Source organism: Microcaecilia unicolor, chromosome 2 (assembly GCF_901765095.1).
Source record: "Microcaecilia unicolor chromosome 2, aMicUni1.1, whole genome shotgun sequence".
In the NCBI taxonomy this organism is placed as follows: Eukaryota; Metazoa; Chordata; class Amphibia; order Gymnophiona; family Siphonopidae; genus Microcaecilia; species Microcaecilia unicolor.
The window spans coordinates 460,033,815-460,053,920 of NC_044032.1; the positions used below are offsets into that span (position 1 = coordinate 460,033,815).

Sequence of the window (20,106 nt, forward strand, 5' to 3'; positions counted from 1 at the left end):
GTTTATGGCATTACCAATAGAGATACCAGATAGCTTCTTTCGGGGCTTACAAGGCAAAGTCTTCTCTTTTATCTGGAGAAAAAGACCACCCAGGGTAAGGCGCGATACGATGTATCAACCTCGAGATAAAGGGGGTATGGGAGTCCCCTCATTTTATGATTATTACTGCGCGGCACACCTCAGACTATTGGCAAATTGGTACCAGAGCACAGAGAAGATATGGGTTGGCATAGAACAACATTGGCTAAGCCCGTATCCACTTAGAGCAATTCCATGGTTGCCTAAACGCACACTTAAGGAGTTAATTAAAGGAAGCCCCTCTCTCCTACAATGGCCTTTAGCAGTTTGGAGCAAGATCAGGGAGCAGTTCTTTCCAGAGCGCACTTACTTTCAACATACTTACCTTAGATTTGCCCCCCAATTTGGCCTGTGAAGATACGATAGCATATATAAGGATTGGGAAGAAATGGGGTTATGTGAATTGGGACAAATGTGTAATGAAGACACGACCTCTACATACCAGGAGTTATGTCAGGAATATGGGGGGGCGTGTTAAGATGGCGAATGCAACCCGCGGTTTGGGGAAACGCTCTTAGATCTCCGGAGCCTCTTTGTGGACATTTTGCTTCTTTTTTTCTTTTTCTTCTGCTATCGCTAAACAAATGCCGCACACAAAGAGGAAAGGCGCGACGAGGATGGGAATCCCGCCTGCCTCATCTTCGACCCCACTCCAATCGACTCTCGAGCGTTACCTAACCGTTGGATCCCAACTCGGAATGAGAGGGACGGGACCCGCGCTAGAGAGTCCGGGAGAAGAGGACTCTCTACGGGCCAATGAAACATCATTATCCCCTCCCCCAGCTTCGAAAATACCTCCGCATCCAGCAGCGTTTGCAGCAAGAGAGGGAGATTCGAGCTCCACCGGAAGTGTGAGAAGCAAGAACCCTGAGCGGGACCTCGAGCAGCAACAGAAGCTCCTGGAACAAGCCTCCCCAGTATTGGGGGGGAACGTAGGAAGAGCAGCGGAGGTGAATCTGGAGACTATCTGGCAGGTATTGAAGAAAATGGAGGCTTCTTTACAGGAGTCTCGAGGTGAGGTTACAATTTTAACCACTAAAGTTGGGGAACTTCAAGATTCAGTAGAGAAGATCCAAGTTGAACTCTCAGATAAAGTTAAAGATCTGCAGCAAAAATCAGAACAACTTATTGAGTTTAAGGCAACTGTTGTAAAAGACAAATTGTATGTCCATAACAAATTAGAACAACTTGAGAATTACAACAGGCGCCTAAATTTAAGGGTTTTGAATTTCCCAAGACTCCCAGGGATATCACCTTTGGACATGTTTAAAAGATACTCTTTTGAGATATTGAAGTTACCCCAGGAAGGTTTTCCCCCTATAAACAAAATTTTTTATTTACCCCAAAAGAAAGGAAAGGATTTGAGTGAACCAGGTGGTCTAGGAGAGAAAAGTTTGGATTTGGCGAATATATCTGAAATATTAGAACAAACTTTGGATATTAATACGGAGCGAAGGACTTTATTAATTTCATTTACCTTTGAGCAAGATCTTAATGCAATTTTACGTCTCTACTTTCGGAACTCTGCTACTTTATTTGCGGGTGCCAAGGTTTGGATGTTTCAAGATGTAACTAAATCCACTCAACAGAGAAGAAAGTCTTTTCTGGAACTGAAACAAAAAACTTTGGACTTGGGAGGATCTTTTCTACTGGCCTATCCATGTAAATGTATAGTTTGGTTAGGTTCAACAAAGTATGTTTTTTTCACGGCTGACCAGTTGAGAGTCTTCTTAGATTCTAAAAAGCTTGATAAAATATGAGATTGGGATTTGCATCTGTTCTTCGTTAAAAAATTGAATATAATTAACTTCTCTATTATTTTTGCCTGTCCCCCCCTTATCACATGTGGTCTAAGGAAGCAAATTACTTGAATGCTATGGACTAATAGTTTAGTGGATACTGACGGTAAATAGGTGGGAATATTTTCTTTTGGGTTTTTTTTTACTTGATTTGTATCCATTTACTTTATATAACATTATGATGCTGAGTTTCAAGACAATGTAATAAACTGCTTGTCAATTTAATTTGAAAATAATAAAATAAAATAAAATAAAATAAAAAGGAATATGGGCTTTCCCCGCTACAGGCTTTTCACTACCATAGGGTGCAAACCTTTCTTAAACAAATAGCGGAAGAGGAACTTGAGTTAACAGAAACACAACTGGAAAAGGGGATGACGGGAGGGGGTGGTCGAGGGTGCATCACTAGAATCTATGGAGCTCTGTTGGCAAGGGAGTGTCCAGTAGAACATTATACACAAAAAAGGAGCTAGCAATAGGAATAACATATGACCCCCCACAATGGGCACAGATGTTTAAGTCCCTGCTCCGGGTATCGGTGTCCAGCAAGATGGTGGAGAATGGACATAAAATATTATATAGCTGGTATTATACACGCAGCAGCTTGGCTAAAATGTTCAAATTAAGCTCGGCAAGCTGTTGGCGAGACTGTGGGGATGATGGTGATATGTCTCATGTTTTGTGGTCATGTGTATATGCACAAAGATACTGGGCAAGCATCATAGACTTTATCAGCTCAGTGACTGCTATACAATATCAACAGAAAATGGAATACTGTTTGCTGCATCTTCGGCCGCCCAAGGTATCACGGCATATACATCAATTTGCCACACAAACATTTGTGGTGGGCAAATTAGTATTAGCAGCAGCATGGAGGAAGCCGAGATTGCCAGACATGTCAGCCGTGTTAGAAAAATTGGAGTACATTCAATTAATGTCTAAACTCACAGCCATGAGGACAGGACGTATGGCTCAGTACCAAAAGACCTGGGAATCCTACACAGCCTGGAGGGCAACCTCTGTGGAATCCTAATGCCACATATTCGGTTAGGGGAAGGGAAGGGGGGATATTAAGTGAAATACCAGAAGACATATTATGGTTATAGAATCAGAAAATGAGACTGTGTATGCTTGTTAGAATGTTGTATTTAGGAGAAAAGCAAAGTTTAAACCTGGTTTTGTATAATTTTGCAAAATGCATAAATAAATGACTTAAAAAAAAATCTGTAGGATGACACCAGAATTAGTTTTTTTGGAAGTGTTATGATTTGATTTCCTTGGGATTATTTTTCAGTAGTAATGCCCCACCCTTATTGTGGACGAATCAGTACATTTTTCTTTCCAATATCTCTTATTTCCTAGATATTGTTGCTATTTCTTCTCACTTCTGAATGATGCGATTATAAAACTGGAAATAATTTTTAAAAATGCATTCAAGCGGGAGTTGGTTTCATTGATCTACACAATATGCTCTTCTACAACAGAATGTGAAAATGTGCAAGAGTATGACTGCAAGGTACTGAACATAAATACTGAGACCATGTCACCAGAAAACATTTCAATAGATATTAAGGAATCTCAATTTATTGAGAAGGTTAGTACACAATTTCAGGTACACTGCAGTTAAAGGCCATATACATATTCTGTCTCTTTCTTTTATAGACAAGACATTTATCTCCTGCTGTTACAAAGTTAACAATTTTTTTCCATCATTGAAAATGTGTCCCATAATTTAACTTATCTATATAATCCAAAGATTTCTCAGCCTGATCCACAACTTTATGGAAGTCTGAATATTCACGATGGTTACTGGCTGGCAAGCACAACTGTTTTTTCCCCCTCCCTTCTACAGCATCTGCTCCACATTGTTTAGCACATCTGCTCTAAGCAGCTTGTCTCTCTCAAAGAGCCCTTGGGCACATGAAACAATGCAACATATCATAGAACTTAAAAAATAATAGTCAGTACAGGAGGTCCACTAGCAGCTAAAGCAGCAGGCTGAGAAATAGTGAAGCCACAGTTCAAATTGTCCTGCCATTCCATGTGACTTTAGGTAAATCATTTAACCCCCTACTGCCTCAGATACAAACTGTACACCCTCTGGGGACAGGGAAATATGACTGCATCTAACTCACCTTGAGCCACTACTGGAAAGGTATAAGAAATTCTAACAAGAAATTCTTCAAGTTTCAAGTTGAGTTTCTTTATTATTTGTTACATCACCCATTGGGGTCTGTCTGAGTGGATACATATAAAATTTATGATATAGATTCATTGAAAAGAATTCCATTAGGGCAGAAAAGTGATAGTGTTAGAACATAAGAATAGCCATATTGGGTCTGACAAATAGTCCATCTAGTCCAGTATCCTGCTTCCAGCAGTGGCCAATTCAGGTCACAAGTACCTGAAAGAATCCCAACCAGTAGCAAAGATTCATGCAGCGGCTTTCCTCATGTCTATCTCAATAGCAGATTATGGACTTTTCCTCCAGGAACTTTGCAAAACCACTTTTAAACACAGATGCCACATCCGCTACCTATGTTCCTGTGCCTGATCTGCTGAACGCCTTTGGCTGAAATCCCATGCTGGCATCATACATTTCAAATTCTTGCTGACCTCCTTCCAGTCTGTTCTTTCACTTGCCAAATAGGACTACTACATCCAGATGACAAACTCTCTTGGCTCAAACCCTCAACATCTTTTTGACACACTGAACTCAAAGTGGCTTCACCTCCAACTCCCCATTCACTTTCTCCCTACACTCTGGCTGAGTACTTTCATGATAAGGTTCACAATTTTAAACTTGAATTCTCGACTAAGTCACCTCCACCTCTCCTTCCCTCAGTTCATTCTCTTAACCCTCCTTCAACCCCTGCCTCCTTTTCTGAAATCACTGAGGAGGAAACTACACATTTTCTTTCTTCCTCGAAACTACCTGTTCCTCTGATCCTATTCCCACCCATCTACTCAGCAATCTCTCTCTTCTGTCATTATCCTCAATCTTTCACTTTCCATTGCAATTTCTGATGCCTTTGAACATGCCGTAGTTACACCACTCCTCAAACAACCTTCACTGGACCCTACCTGTCCTTCCAACTATCACCCCATCTCCCTCCTCCCTTTCTTATCCAAGACACTTGAACGTACTGTTCACCGCCGTTGTCTTGACTTTCTTTCATCTCAAACTATTCTTGATCCACTTCAATCTGACTTTCACCCTCTTCAAACAAGTGAAACAGTGCTTACTGAAGTCTCCAATGACCTGTTCATAGCCAGATCCAAAGGTGTCTAATCTATCCTTATCCTTCTCGATCTATCTGCTGCTTTTGACACTGTTGATCACCGCCTACTCCTTGATATGCTGCCCACACTTAGATTTCAGGGCTCTGTTTTTCCCTGGCTTTCTTCTCATCTCTCCCATAACACTTTTAGTGTATACTCTGGTGGATCCTCCTCCACGTCTATCAGTTGGTGTACCTCAGGGCTCTGTCTTGGGACCTCTTCTTTTCTCCATCTATACTTCTTCCCTTGATGCTCTGGTTTTCAGTATCACCTTTATGCTGATGACTCCCAGATCTACCTCTCCACACCATAAAATTTCAGCAGAAATCCAGGCCCAAGTATCAGCCTGCCTGTCTGACATTGCTGCCTGGATGTCCCACCGCCATCTGAAACTACACATGACCAAGACTGAGCTTCTTATCTTTCCCCCTAAACCAACCTTGGGGTCATCTTTGACTCTTCTCTCTCTTTCTCTGTACATATTCAACAGAGTACTAAAACCTGTTGTTTCTTTCACCACCAAAATTTGTCCTTTCCTTTCTGAGCACACTATTAAAACCCTTATTCACACTCTTATCTCTCGCTTAGGCTATTGCAACTTGCTTCTCACAGGGCTCCCACTAAGCCCTCTCCCCTTCACAGGGCTCCCACTAAGCCACCTCTCTCCCCTTCAATTCTACTGCACAACTTATATTCCGCCAGTGTCACTATGCTCATATTAGCCCCCTCAAGTCACTTCATTGGTTCCCTATCCGTTTCCACATGCAGTTCAAACTCCTCTTATCGACTTACAAGTGCATTCACTCTGCAGCTCCTCAGTACCTCTCCCTACACTCCTCCCCATGAACTCCGTTCATTAGGTAAATCTCTCTTATCTGTACCCTTCTCCTCCACTGCTAACACCATACTCTGTTCCTTTTATCTTGCTGCACCATATGCCTGGAACAGACTTCCTGAGCCAGTACGTCAAGCTCCATCTCTGGCCGTCTTCAAATTTAGTTAAAAGCCCACCTTTTTCATGCTGCTTTTAACTCTTAACCCCTATTCACTTGTACAGTACCCAAGTCTGTTTTCTTTCCCACCTTACTGATTCCCTTATTTGTCCTGTCTGTCCTGATTAGATTGTAAGCTCTGTCGCGCAAGGACTGTCTCTTCATGTTCAACTGTATAGCACTGCATACATCTAGTAGTGCTATAGAAATAAGTAGTAATTCTCTGGCAATGAGTTCCAGAGCTTAAACTATTTCCCCGTTTGTTTTAAAAGTACCATGTAACTACTTCCTTTTGTTCCCTAGTCTTTGTACTTTTTTGAAAGAGTAAAAAATTGATTTACATTAACCCGTTCTGTTGCACTCAGTATTTTGTAGACCTCTATCATATGCCCCCTCAGCCATCTCTTTTCTAAACTGAAGAATCCTAACCTCTTAAGCCTTTTCTCATATGAGAGGAATTCCATCCCCTTAAACATTTTTGTCACTCTTCTTTGACCCTTTTCTAATTCTGCTATATCTTTTTTAAGATACAGAAATCAGAATTGCACACAATACTCAAGGTGTGATCGCACCAATACTGTGTCTTATTTTCTATCCTTTTCAAAAAAAATTCCTAGCAGTATTACAATAATGCTATCCAGGACGTTCCACCGCACCTACGATGTGGCTCCTGACCTAGCAAGGGAATGACTGGCTAATAAGAATGCATCTTCGAACAGGAAGGTCATTATATCTGTTTTAAATTTGATTAAAGAATCTTGCAATCTTATGTGACTGGGGAGCGCACTCCAGAGGCTAGGGCGTACTACACTAAAGATTTTTTTTTCTAATGTGATTTATCTTATTTTCTGAACGTAGGTATACTAAGTAGGTGTTGCTGACTTGATCTGAAATAGTTCATTGAGAGGAGTAGGGGAGTAGCAGACATGATAGGAAAAGAGGAAGAATAGAGTGTAAGGTTTGAAAATTAGGATATGTGGTGTGAGTGGTAGCCAAAGTGCCTCATGAAGAAGTGGTGGAGATGAAAACGGTAACGGAATTCAAGCATGCGTGGGACAGGCATAAAGGAATCCTGTGCAGAAGGAATGGATCCACAGAAGCTTAACTGAAATTGGGAGGCAGGGGGAAGAGGGGTTGGTGGTTGAGAGGCTAGGATGGGGGAGGGCAGACTTTTTATACGGGGTCTGTGCCGGAGCCGGTGATGGGAGGAGGGACTGGTGGTTGGGAGATGGGAAATACTGCTGCACAGATTTATACGGCTGTGCCCTGGAAAAGACAGGTACAAATCAGGGTAAGGTATACACATATGAGTTTATCGTGGGCAGACTAGATGGACCGTGCAGGTCTTTTTCTGCCGTCATCTACTATGTTACTATGTTACTATGACTGCATTTCCTAGCACCCCTGATAGATTTAATGGAAACATTTTCGATCAACTGAAGATGTCAAATGAGATCTCATAGACCTAATTTGTCTTAGTTTATAGAAACAACACTGAATCGACAATGAGATTTGTACCTGGAAGCTAGTATTTTTAGTGTGGGGCTCCCCAGCACCTCTTCATTCTTGTCTCTCCCTATGCCCCCCTCGGGTACCCCGTTCTGTGGATAAATCTCTCGTCTGTCCCCTTCTCCTCTACTGCTAATTCCAGATTCCGCTCCTTTTATCTCGCTGCACCTCACGCCTGGAATAGACTTCCCGAGCCTGTACGTCTAGCCCCGTCTTTGGCCGGTTTCAAATCCGGGCTAAAAGCCCACCTCTTTAACGCTGCTTTTGACTCCTAACCACTACTCACTTGCCCTGTACCCTTTTATCTCCACCTCTTTAATTCCCTTACCTCTTAGTTGTTCTGCCTGTTTGCCTGTCCTATTTAGATTGTGAGCTCTTTGAGCAGGAACTGTCTTTTCATGTATGGTGTACAGCGCTGCATATGCCTTGTAGCACTATAGAAGTGATAAGTAGTAGTAGTAGATCAAAGGTATAGGGTTGCCTTGAATAAGCAGAGATGCAGTAAGTGTAGAAGAACCTGATTTCGAAACCGTGAGTGCCTTCATTTTGTGGGATTCAGAATCATTCTATTGCTAGATAGCCAAGATGCTATTTAATCTAGCTGGATATTGAGGGCTGGTATTTCTGATAGGTTAGTTAGGTCTAGGCAGGTAAACATGCACCTAGGGAGTTAGGTCTAGGCAGGTAAACATATACATAGGGAGTTAAGTCCAGAGAATGTGTGAGATGCCAAACATACACTGAACAGGATTGGAGCTAAGATGGAGCCCTGTGGGACTCCAAATGTTAATGAATAGCTTTTGGAAAGAAAGTTCTACCAGTTGACTATACAGGCTCTATAAGAACAAAACCATTTTAAGGCACTCCCTGATATATCTAAGTTACTGAGTCGTGTTTGGAGAAGAAAGTGATCAAATTCTTCTCAGTGACTATTTACTGGTGGTTCCTTTTTACTTGGCTTGCCATTTGCATGCTAAGAACCATGATGCCTGCTCACACTACCAAATAACTCCAACACAAAGAGACCAAGGACAGGGCAGGCACTGATCACCAACTGCCATGTAGCAAGATATACCATAAACAGAAGCATAGAATATGACAGCACATAACGAACAGAAGGCCCAACTAAGCTGCCTATTATCAACTGATTTGGTTTTATCTTCATAGCTAAGGATCCCTTATTCTTGTCCCACATTTTCTTGTTAAAAAGCAGGGAAAATCCTGGGAGGCTGAACCACTGCTCCACCACATACTGTCTATACAAATGTACTCATTTTTGTTGCTCCTCCTTCTGCCTCCTCTTTGAATAATTTCCTTTCCACTGTAAAAAGGTTTGCTTCTAGCACATTGGCATGTTGGACATACTTAAATATCTTTACCGTATTTACCCACCGTATCTGCTCCTCTAGTATATATTTCAATCTTTACGTTTCTTAGGGGGCCTGTTTACTAAAAGCTTAGCACAAACTAACAGACAAGCGTGCGATAAGTGCCATGTGACCCACAGGTATAAAATAGGGCGTGCAGCGTTTAATGCACGCTAAGCTTTAGTAAAAGGACCTCTTAGTATAGAGTTCAGCATCACCCGTATGTTGCTTCCATTCCCCTTCTGCAAGTCTCATGCCCATCTCACTTCTGACCCTCTTGCCCAGATACAGCAGTCTCGATTATCCGACTTTCAGTAATCTGATAGAGTTCCCCCCCCCCCTCCTGGTGATGTCATCATGTCTCTTTCCATTTTCTGGCATATCACAGATGGAAGTTTCAGACTAGAAATCTTGCTTTTTACAGCAAAACAGCACCGTTGTCATCTGGGACCCTGCTTTCACAGCCTTTATTTACGCAATGTTTGAGAGGTTACATTGTTTTCCCTATCAGTCCCATTTATGTTGGATAATCAAGACTTTACTGTACTAACCTTCTCTTTCCTCCAAACCATTTTTAACTTTTTAAAGCAGGGCTAGGAACCAAGCCTATACTCTGTTCTATTTTTACAACAGACTTGTTCTAAAAGGGTGGGAGATTAATATTCATCTTATCCTGTGCTGAATGGTTATATGGTCTGAACAATGCATACTTTATTTGTTAGGCTGGAAACAGGGATGGAGCTGTTTTGACCTACTCCTAAATGACCTTTCCTTAAGGGTAAAAATGAGACAGCAGATAAATAAAAAGGACACTAGATTTTCAGAAGTGCCTACTACTGCCAAAACCATATACCAAATATCTACTCCAGGTAAGTGCTACTCACTAGCTATCAATGAAAAGGTGTGGGCTAAATCCAAACAAATAGTGTGATGTGCTCAAAACAAGCAAACCCCTGAGCAATGCTGCTCGCTTATTTGACAACCCCTGAGCAATGCTGCTTGCTTATTTGACAGCATTCACTATAAATCAAAGTTTGGTTACTAGAAACCATAAAAAAAAACAGGTTCAAAAAATGATACTAGAATCAGGAGGTGAAAGCTGTTTATCTGTATAGTAGAAATAAAGAAGTCTCGCACTGCCCAGTATGCTTCCAAGGCTTTAGGTTCCAGTTCAAACCTAACATGGGACTTTAACACACTGTGAGGCATATTTTCAAAGCACTTTGGGAGGCTAAGTTCCATAGGTTTCTATGGAACTTTGGGAGGCTAAGTGCTTTGAAAATGCGCCTCACAGTATGACACCTTGTCATTTCCTGTTCGAACAGCAGCATCACCAGCAAACAATCCGAAATGATTCAGGGAGTAGAAATAAAAACATTTAGTTCTTCCATTTTTGTCTTGCGTTTCGGAGAACATACAGTTTAAAGTTTCTGAAGGCACTGACTCCTTATCCGCTACTATCAAGGAAATCAGGGCACTGCCTTGCTGGTCTCAAAGAAACAACCACCAGCAGGCATCGCACTGCTAAAGCATCAGAGCTTTTAGCTCAAGGAGTTAGTGGATCTTCCTAGCTGAAGCCTCCAACAGCTCGACCTTTCTTTTAAAAGCATTTTAAAACACGCTCTCATATTTAAAGTACCCGGGGGGGGGGGGGGGGGGGGGACCACACACTATGCTAAGAAAAGCACTTGCTCGTAATGCCTTTGAGCACGTAAATTTTGCTGAAACACCAAGGTGATGGGATTTGAAGTACCGCCTTTCTGTGGTTTCAAATCAAAGCGGTTTACATAGTATATACCTAGGGTTAAGTGACTTGCTCAGAGCCACCAAAGAGCTGAAGTGCGAATCGAGCCCAGTTCCCCTGGTTCTCAGGTCACAAGACCCGCCGACAACGCAACAAGATGCAGACCCAGAAGAAGCAAAGTCCAGATACACTCAGGAGCCGGGCCCTGCCAAGCCACTAGTTTCAGTTGCCTTTCAGCCATCGCCTCTTCTTTTCCCCCAAAGCTGCGGGGGAGACCATGAGCGGACCACGCAAATCCTACCTACAGACGTGGAATAGCTTCCATACAAACTGAAGGGAAACGTATGCATGAATCGTGCGCACACGTACGTATACAGACTCGCGCTCTACAACACTGCCGGAATTTCCGGCCTAACCCGGCAAAACTTGCTCTTCACCTCACGAACTCACCGATCGCCAAGGTGACGAAAGCAACCTGGATGAGCAGAGAGAGCCAGCTAAGCAGGTAAATGAACCACATCCTGACACCCAGCCGCACCGCGGGCCGGGGCTGCTCGGCGTCCACAGGAAGCAGCCAGCCCCAGTCAGGGAATACACACAGAGCGTGAGAGAGGGGCGCTGATTCTTTCCCTGCCTGCCCACTCTTTGGTTACAGCGCCCCCTCAGGCCCGACGGTGGCAGGGAAGAAGTTGCCAACGCACCAAAAAAAAGCAGTACTGCCGTTGGGGGCGGGTTTTTGCGCCTAATTGGGCTAGGTTTGAAGCCCGGCTACGGGAAATTGTTGGCCTTTTTTTTTTTTAATATTTTTATTGTTTTAAATATGTACTAAAACAAACATCAAGTAAGATATGCAATAATATAACATAAAGTTGTAAAAACATAGTAATGTAAACAGTGCAAAAAATAGCCACGTGTTACTAGTATTAAGTACAAGAAGCAGAATATTTCAAATTGGCTTCAAACTTAAAGGACTTCCAATTTCGTAATTTTTTTGGAAGAGGGACGCATATTAAACAAATAGGCTTGTTCATATTTCTTAAAAAGAATAACCCAATTTCACCAAATGTACACGGTAAGATTAGTGTTGTCCTTCCAGTGATTGATAACCACTGTACAATTGGATTTAAAAAAAGTCAAAGCTTTGTCTTCATCTGTAAGATCAGTTACTAAGGCTGATGATTTCCATACTAGGTGTTTTAAAGATATTGCTTCGTTAAGTTTGAAGATTTGTGAAAGTTCTTTCCAGATGTCCACCAAAATATAGTAAGATTTCGGCATTCAAAGATAAGATGAGTTAAGGTTCCAACTGATGATTTACAGAACCAACATGAGTAGAGAGATGTGGTAACTGTTTTAGTCCACTTTTAAAGGTAATCAATAGAATTAGAATAAAATAAAACATGGAAAATAAAGATGATACCTATACATGGTGATAATAGGGTGACAAAGCACTATGGTTTATAATGGGCTAGAAAACCCAGATCTTTGTTAAGTCCTGTATGGTGGGTGTCAAAATATCTAATCATTCTCACTTCAATGCTACTTCAGATCAGTGATGTAGGAAGGGGGGGGGGGGCGGTGGAGCGGTCCTCCCCAGGTGCACGCCGCTGGGGGGGGTGTCGGCTCTGCTGGTTCCCTGCTCCCTTTCAGGGCCGGTCTTAGCAAGTGTGGGGCCCTATGCAGACCAAGTTGGTGGGGCCCCATCCTAGCCCCACCCCCACCCTAGCTCCACCCCATTGATAAGATTATTCAATTTTTAGAAAATTTATTTATGAAATTTCAAATAAAGACAAATGAAGCTAAACGTACAGAAAAACTGATTGAAATAATGAGCACAATGCTATCATCAAATCCCCCCCCCAGAAATTATTCAGTTCAAGTCCACTACAATTAGTAGTTCCAATTCTCATAACAAAGGAGAATAAAGGAAAAATATTAAGAAAAGATTCAGTACTTTCAAATTCCCCTATTACTCTGTAACTCATCAAACCAGAGAGGCAACACAGAGATCCCCAACCCCAAGTAGCCATCCCCAATAAGTTATTCTGCTCTGCTTAGAATATATCAGCTTTCATTTCACAGTGTGATGGTCAGAGGAGAGCCAGCACAGTGTGCCAGAGATAAGATGCAGGCATCCTCATGTAGGAGTGGACAAGCGAACACTGTACACGGCCTGCAGCCATCACTAGACTGGCAGGACAACCTCAAGCTCTTTGTACACAACTTATGGACTTTGCCTTCTTTGTGGCATACTTTATACTTGGGTGTTTACTGAACATTTGCATCTTCTTGTACTGTGCCTTAACCATCAACTGTCAGCTCCTGATAGCTAGATAGATAACTGATTGAGACAGGATGCAGACGTATTGGATAAACAGCATTACACACTGTTTACTTTGTCTGGACTTTTGTGGACTTTTGTACTAACAGGATTTTCTATTTGGACTTTGCATTCACACTTGCACCTTTGCCTTGTACCAAAACCTCAGCTTACATATAATGAGCCTAGACTAAGACCTAAACCTGTGCAGCTTAGACTTTTACTAGTATGTATTTGTTAACCAGCAGCTAGATAACAAGTTGTAGTAGTCAGCAATTTAGGATTGTAGGGAAGGCAGCTGTCTCTGCCAGCGCAGTCTTGTGATTCAGGCATAGAGGCTGTATTGTGTAAATGTGCTGGAACACTGCAATAAGTTACATTTCTTGCAAAGTAACAATTTCTATGAAAGCTATGAAACTGACGTATCTTTTCTCTGTGAGAACTACAGAACTACTAATGTATTGCGCATGTGCCTGTACTGCGCTTGTGTATGTGTGACGTATGATGCATTTTATGCGCATGACCAGTAATCTGTATAAGAACGAGTGTCAGATGACGCTCGTGACGCAGTATCCTGAGACTGAACTCAGTACTGTTCATTGCTAGCAATAAAGCTGCCTCGTTTTCGGAACCATTTGCCTCTTGTCTCCTGATTTACTTAGCCGAAGATTCTGTTACATTTTCTGGCGAGCCAGCCAGGAGTACATAGAGGGAAACGGATTATATTCTTTCCCCTCCCCCGCTGCGGTCGGGTCGGGTAATCTGCCCCCCTCCGAGACTGTGGTAAGTGGCCACCGCTGATTTCAGCGTCTATCTCCCAAAGGAGGGCTGATAGACGCCGGCTGACTGGCGGTGGGGCCATGTGGTTCCGGCGAGGCACCTTTTCTTTTTTTTTTTTTCTTTCCTCTTGAACTCCGGAGGGAACTGCGCCAACAGGCCACATCCGAAGACGGCGGACAGGCGAGTATACTCTGGGTAGTGACCGGCCCGGTAAAGGGTCGAAGAAGAGGCTTGATCACCCTCTTGGCCAGTGGCTAATACGGACTAGGTCCCGAAACCCACTAGGCTCTGCGAAGGAACCGAACGGGAGGGTTTCTTGTGGCGTATGAAAGTTGAGTGAGTGGGCCTGCAGTTTCGGATCGGGCGACCGCATTCCGGTCAGGCCGGCTGTTGACCCTTTTGTGTCCGGTGGAACGAGACCCCTTACTCCTCCACCATCCCTTTCCCCCTTTGTTTGTCTCCTATCCTTTGGCACTCAGGTTAGGATGGGCGGGGGTGGGTCTACTGTGTTAGACTTAATGACGGAACACTTTAGCGAAGTGTTCGACCAGGAACAATGCAGTAAAGCTGGGATGATACAGTGATGTCAGTTTATGTGGCCCGGGTTAGGGAGATTTGTCGATTGGCCACCGGAAGGGTCATTCGAATATGAAAAAGTGGCGGCAGTCATGAATATGGTTATAGTTGAGGGAAATCCAGGCTGTCCCGAGGATATCCCATATGTGGAGGGGTGGCTTGATGTAGTCCGGAACCCGCTGGTCTGGGCCCAGCACAAGGTGGAAAAGACCGCCCTTATGGTGATAAGTCAGAGGAAGGGTCGCAAGACCAAGCTGAAAGCCCATACCACGCCCAATATTCTCAACTACCCGGCAACTGTTGCCGTCGTGAAGGCCGTAGGGAACACCCCCATCACTGAAGCCACGCCCTGTACTACCAACACGGAGGCCACGCCCCGTACTACCAGTACTTCCAGTACCCTTCAAAGACCAAAACCTCCGAAAGAAATCCGAGGGAAAGTTCAGGGCCCCCAGAATCCCGAAAAGGTTCCTCCGACGGCCCCTATACTTAGCACGGTAGAGGCCTACGAGGAGGAGGTGGCGCCCCCCCTTACAGCCCCATATATCCCAATCTCGCGAACTTGACAGAGGGCCAGAATAACGCCGAGGCCTCCGGCCCAGAGTCAGACGCGGAAGAAACTTCCCGGGCAAGTACTCCCGAATCAACGGGCCCCGGAACCTCCAGGAAGAGCCAGAGGGTCACTAAACCGATAACCCGATTTCCCCAGTCGAGCCCGATAGGCACCCTCCCCCCAAGCAAGAGGGCGGATGTCACCGACCTGTTTCCGATTCGACAATCAATAACATACACTCCGACCCCGGGAGGCCAGCCCATCGAGTCTACAGTCACGTCCCATTCTCTAGTGCCGACTTGTATAACTGGAAAGTGCATGGGCCTTCCTACGACCATAAACCCGAACAACTTGTAGAACTGGTGGAGGGCATAATATACAGCTATAACCCAACCTGGGGTGATCTCAGGCAGTTGAGTGCCCACATCCTGACTACTGAGGAACGCCGCCTGCTACAACAGAATATGGAGGAGGCGGTCCGGAGAGCCCACCCGGACGACGCGCAGATAGAAGACCGCTTAAGAAGGGAGGTGCTCACCGCACGTCCTGATTGGGACTATCGGACGGAGGATGGTCAAACCCGCACCCGTCAATACCAGCAGGCCTATCTGGCGGCCCTGAAAAAAGGCAAGCAGAAGATTACTAATATGGGAAAAATTCACAACGTGGTTCAACAAAAGCATGAGAGTCCAGGGGATTTCCTAGAACGCCTGATGGAAGCGTTTAGGAGACACAGCCCAATAAATCCCGAAGATCCAAAAAATGTCCCCACAGTGGTCATGAGCTTTGTCAGTCAGTCAGCACCGGACATAAGAAAGAAACTCCAGAAGACTGAAGGATTTGAGGGGATGAGTATAAGCCAACTGAAGGCCATAGCCGATCGCGTGTTCGGATACCGCGATCAGGAAGAGAAATCCGAAGCTCGAAAAGAGGCAAGCAGACGGATGCGTGAGAATGCAGATGTACTGGCCGCGGTGTTGGAAGAGCGCCTGGGATCAAGACCGCGCGGCAGAGGAAGGGGCCGAAGGGGTAGAGGAACGCGGTCCCCCATAGGAAGGAACCAGTGTGCCAACTGTCGACAAGAAGGGCACTGGTGGGCGGACTGCCCGGAGAAGCCACGAGACCAGAATCGAGAGGGGGTGGACGACGACCGCCCACGAGGCCCCAGGCAAGGACAGCGAGGCCACGGCCGGGGACACATTGAACAACAGGAATGGCAAATGGCCCTCGACGCGGCCCGGGGCTATCCCGCATGAAGTGACCGGGAGGGCAGAGTCCCCACTGACCCTCTGGTGGAAATCCGAGTGGGGACACAACTAATGAAGGCCCTACTAGACACTGGGGCCCAACGATCAGTCATCACCACTGCCATAGCCCCTCCCACGAAAGAAACCATACCGATTGTGGGGGCCTCTGGAAAATCCCTCACTGCCCCGCTCCTAAAGGAACGCCATGTCCAAATCGGAGGGACGATGGTGTCTCATCAGTTCATACATATCCCCGAATGTCCAGTCCCCCTGATTGGGCGGGACCTACTGTGCAAGCTCCAGGCCACCTTAAGATTCAAGGCTACGGGAGAAGTAGAAGCCCAGTTTGAAAACCGACCAGTAACACTTATCTGTCCTGTACAAGAAGAATGGAGACTGCACGTCCCCTTATTCGCAGGCCCTGATGACTGCCGCTATTGCCAGGATACCCCTTTCTCATGGCACAGAAGAACCCTCATGACTGGGGTGCCCGGCGTGTGGGCAGAAGTGAACCCCGGCGGACTTGCTATCAACGCCATCCCCATCTGGGTCGAACTCAAACCAAATGCCCAGATTGTCAACCAAGGACAGTACCACATCCCCTATGCAGCCCGACACAGTATGCAAACGCATCTACAGAAACTCCTTCAACAAGGGGTCCTTAAACCGGCCAGATCTGCTTGGAACACCCCACTGCTGCCCGTTATGAAGCCAGGAACATCAGAGTACAGACCCGTCCAGGACCTGAGGAAGGTTAACAACCAGGTGGCTGACATAGTTGCCCTCGTACCTAACCCATACTCCATTCTAGCCCAAGTGCCAGCCCAAACCAAGTGGTATAGTGTCATAGATCTGAAGGATGCTTTCTTCTCCATCCCTCTTGCTGCCGATAGCCAGCAGTTGTTTGCCTTCACGTGGGAAGACTTACAGACTGGGAGTAAGCAGCAATTCACATGGACCCGGCTCCCCCAGGGATTCAAGAATTCACCTACCCTCTTCGGTGACCAACTTGCCCAAGACTTGAAGATCTACCAGGACGAGTATGGGCCGGTCGTCCAGTACGTGGACGACCTGTTGGTAGCCCGGGAAACATACACGGATTGTGCAGAAGCTACCCTACACCTCTTGAAAACCTTGGAAGCTCAAGGGTACCGAGCCAGCCAAAAAAAGGCCCAGATATGTGAGATCGAAGTCGAGTATCTGGGGTTTTGCCTCCGAGAAGGAACCCGAAGGCTCGGTACACCCCGTACCCAAGCTATTCGCAACCAACCCATTCCTGCAAATAAGAAAGAATTGAGTGCGTTACTAGGAGCAGCTGGATACTGCCGGATCTGGATCATTAACTTCACTGTTTTGACCCAGGATTTGTACACCAAGCTGAAGGGACCTGAACTCGAGGGCCAGACCCTCCAGTGGGAGAAACACAAACTGAAGGCTCTCCAGGACCTCAAAGAGGCCCTCGTGGCCCCACCAGCGCTCGGATTGCCAGATGTGACTAAACCGTTCCACTTGTTCGTCGACGAGAAGAAGGGATTGGCACTTGGGGTCCTCACCCAAATGGTTGGCACCTGGCAACGCCCTGTAGCATACCTTTCCAAGGGCATGGACAATGTGGCAAGAGGTTGGCCGGGGTGTCTCCGAAGAATTGCGGCTGCATGCTCGTTGATACACGAGGCCAACAAGCTCACCTTTGGCCAGACGCTCCTTGTGACTACGCCCATACCATCCGCGGCCTGCTCGAGAGTCATGGGCCCCGATGGATTACTAACTCCCAACTAGTCAAGTACCAAGCCCTACTGTGCGAGAACCCGGAGGTGCAAATCCAGGACACCACCAACCTCAACCCTGCTACCCTTCTCCCAGCCCCGGAACCCCCATTCCATGACTGTGCAGAGGTAATGGCCACTGTACATTCCAGCAGACCTGACCTGAAAGATCAGCCCTGGCAGGGGGGAATCACTTTGTTCACGGACGGAAGTAGCCAAGTGATCGAAGGAATCCGGAAAGCTGGATATGCCGTCGTATCTGAGGATCATGTGATCGAGGCTATGGCCCTGCCACCCGGAACATCAGCTCAGAAAGCCGATTTGATCGCCCTCATCAGGGCTCTCCTCTGGGCAGAAGGAAAAATTGTGAATATTTACACTGACTCCAAGTATGCCTTCCTTACCCTCCAGGTACACGGGGCCTTGTACAAAGAAAGAGGCTTCTTAACAGCTGAGGGGAAAGGGCTCACAAATGCCACTGAGATCTGCCAACTACTCGAGGCTGTATGGAAACCAAAGAAAGTAGCTGTGATACATTGCAGGGCTCACACAGGCCGGATGGACCCCGTCGCCCGGGGAAATCAGCGGGCGGATGATGCAGCAAAAAGGGCAAGTCAGCTCCCTCATTCCTCTGACCCCGTGCTTTTCGTCCATCTCCCCACAGAAGCCCCCATCTATGGCCAACAAGAAACAGAGTGGGCCCAGCAGGAGGGCCTGGAATCGCGCAATGGATGGTGGATACTACAGGATGGCCGAATATGGATACCCGAAGCCCTGGCCTGGACGGTGGTCAGGGAAGCCCACAACCGCACCCACCTGGGCAGAGACGCCTTGGGACGCCTGCTCGAGAAGACCTACTATGTCAACAAACTATCCCTCTGGACCAAGAATGCTTCCAGCCAATGCACAACTTGTGCCCGGAACAATCCACGGACAGGACCAGGTCCTGCTCCTGGTCACATCCTTCGGGGCACCAGCCCATTCCACGTCTGCCAGATTGACTTCACGCACATGCCCCCGGCCTGGGGCTACAAAGCTGTCCTCTTAGCGGTGTGTACGTATATCGGATGGATTGAAGCCGTACCCACTAGGACAGAGATGGCTAAAGAAGTTACTTCCTTACTCATTCACCACATCTTGCCTCGATACGGGCTCCCTAAACAGATCAACTCTGATAATGGGCCTGCATTTGCCAGTGAAGTGACCCAACAACTTAGTACTAGACTGGGCCTCGATTGGAAGCTACATTGTGCCTGGAGACCCCAGAGCAGCGGGGTAGTGGAGAGAGCCAACCGATCCCTGAAGAACCAGCTTGCTAAACTATGCCAAGAAGCTAAAGCCAAATGGCCCGACCTGCTCCCACTAGCGTTGCTGCATCTTAGGTGCACACCAAAAGCTACAGGTCTTACCCCTTATGAGATGATGTACGCTAGGCCACCACCTCTGCCTTCCTTCCCCAACTCCTTGCAGATACAGGGTGAGAGTTCCCTAGTAAAACAGCTAAGGGCCTTACGCGAGGTAGTGCAGGACATCCAACAGTACACTGAGAGTGTAGGTCCCCTAGTCCTTACCAGCCCTACACACCAATTTCGGGTGAGAGATGAAGTATGGGTGAAAGAATGGGACGAATCTGACTGCTTGAAGCCCAAATGGAAGGGGCCCTCCCTTGTTCTCCTAACCACCCCAACCGCTGTTAAAATTGCAGGAAGCCCCGTGTGGATACATTGGACCAGGCTGAAGCCAGCTGCACCTACCGACGGCTCACCCACAGCTTGGACAGCTCACAGCCACCCAGACGCTCCACTGCGATTAACCCTGAAGAGGAAGTGAACCAGGTCCATGCCTAGTCAGCAGCTTAGCCCTTGGACCTTCTGCGCCTTTGGTTCACTGTTTATTGGAGCTGTCATCTTAAGCCTCGTCATCTTCCTATTGCAACAGCTCGGATACCTCATCCATCAACCATGATGTTCAAACTACTCTTCATCCTCCACCTCTGCCCAGTCCCGGTGGAGCCGGCTGTCCTTAGTCTGAACTGTACCGAGTGTTTGCGCCTGGTGCGTCACCTAACGGCTGAAGGGTATAACCTAGTTACC

The 20,106-nt window shown here is 46.1% G+C and overlaps 2 protein-coding genes across 2 annotated transcripts in view; one reads left to right on the forward strand and one right to left on the reverse strand.

Annotated features, from left to right (window-relative positions):
* TEX261 (testis expressed 261) overlaps window positions 1–11,389 on the reverse strand; it is a 46,588-nt gene extending 35,199 nt beyond the window's left edge. The window contains exon 1 of the mRNA XM_030190975.1: window positions 11,222–11,389. Within this exon, the coding sequence (XP_030046835.1) occupies window positions 11,222–11,291 (70 nt within the window). The 5' untranslated portion in view covers window positions 11,292–11,389. The remainder of the gene's footprint in view (window positions 1–11,221) is intronic.
* A 7,182-nt stretch (window positions 11,390–18,571) lies between these two features.
* Window positions 18,572–19,408, forward strand: LOC115462137 (protein NYNRIN-like). The gene is made up of 2 exons (XM_030192175.1): window positions 18,572–19,228; window positions 19,294–19,408. Exons 1-2 carry the CDS (start codon window positions 18,572–18,574, stop codon window positions 19,330–19,332), a joined length of 696 nt encoding a protein of 231 aa, XP_030048035.1. The 3' UTR covers window positions 19,333–19,408.
* The last annotated feature ends 698 nt before the right edge of the window (window positions 19,409–20,106 follow it).

Bases quoted from the DNA above. Each gene is read 5' to 3' on its own strand.
- LOC115462137 (XM_030192175.1), top strand. From the start codon at position 18,572: ATGGACCCCGTCGCCCGGGGAAATCAGCGGGCGGATGATGCAGCAAAA. The intron at 19,229-19,293 runs AGTACTAGACTG...CAGCGGGGTAGT, and splicing joins GTGAAGTGACCCAACAACTT to GGAGAGAGCCAACCGATCCC.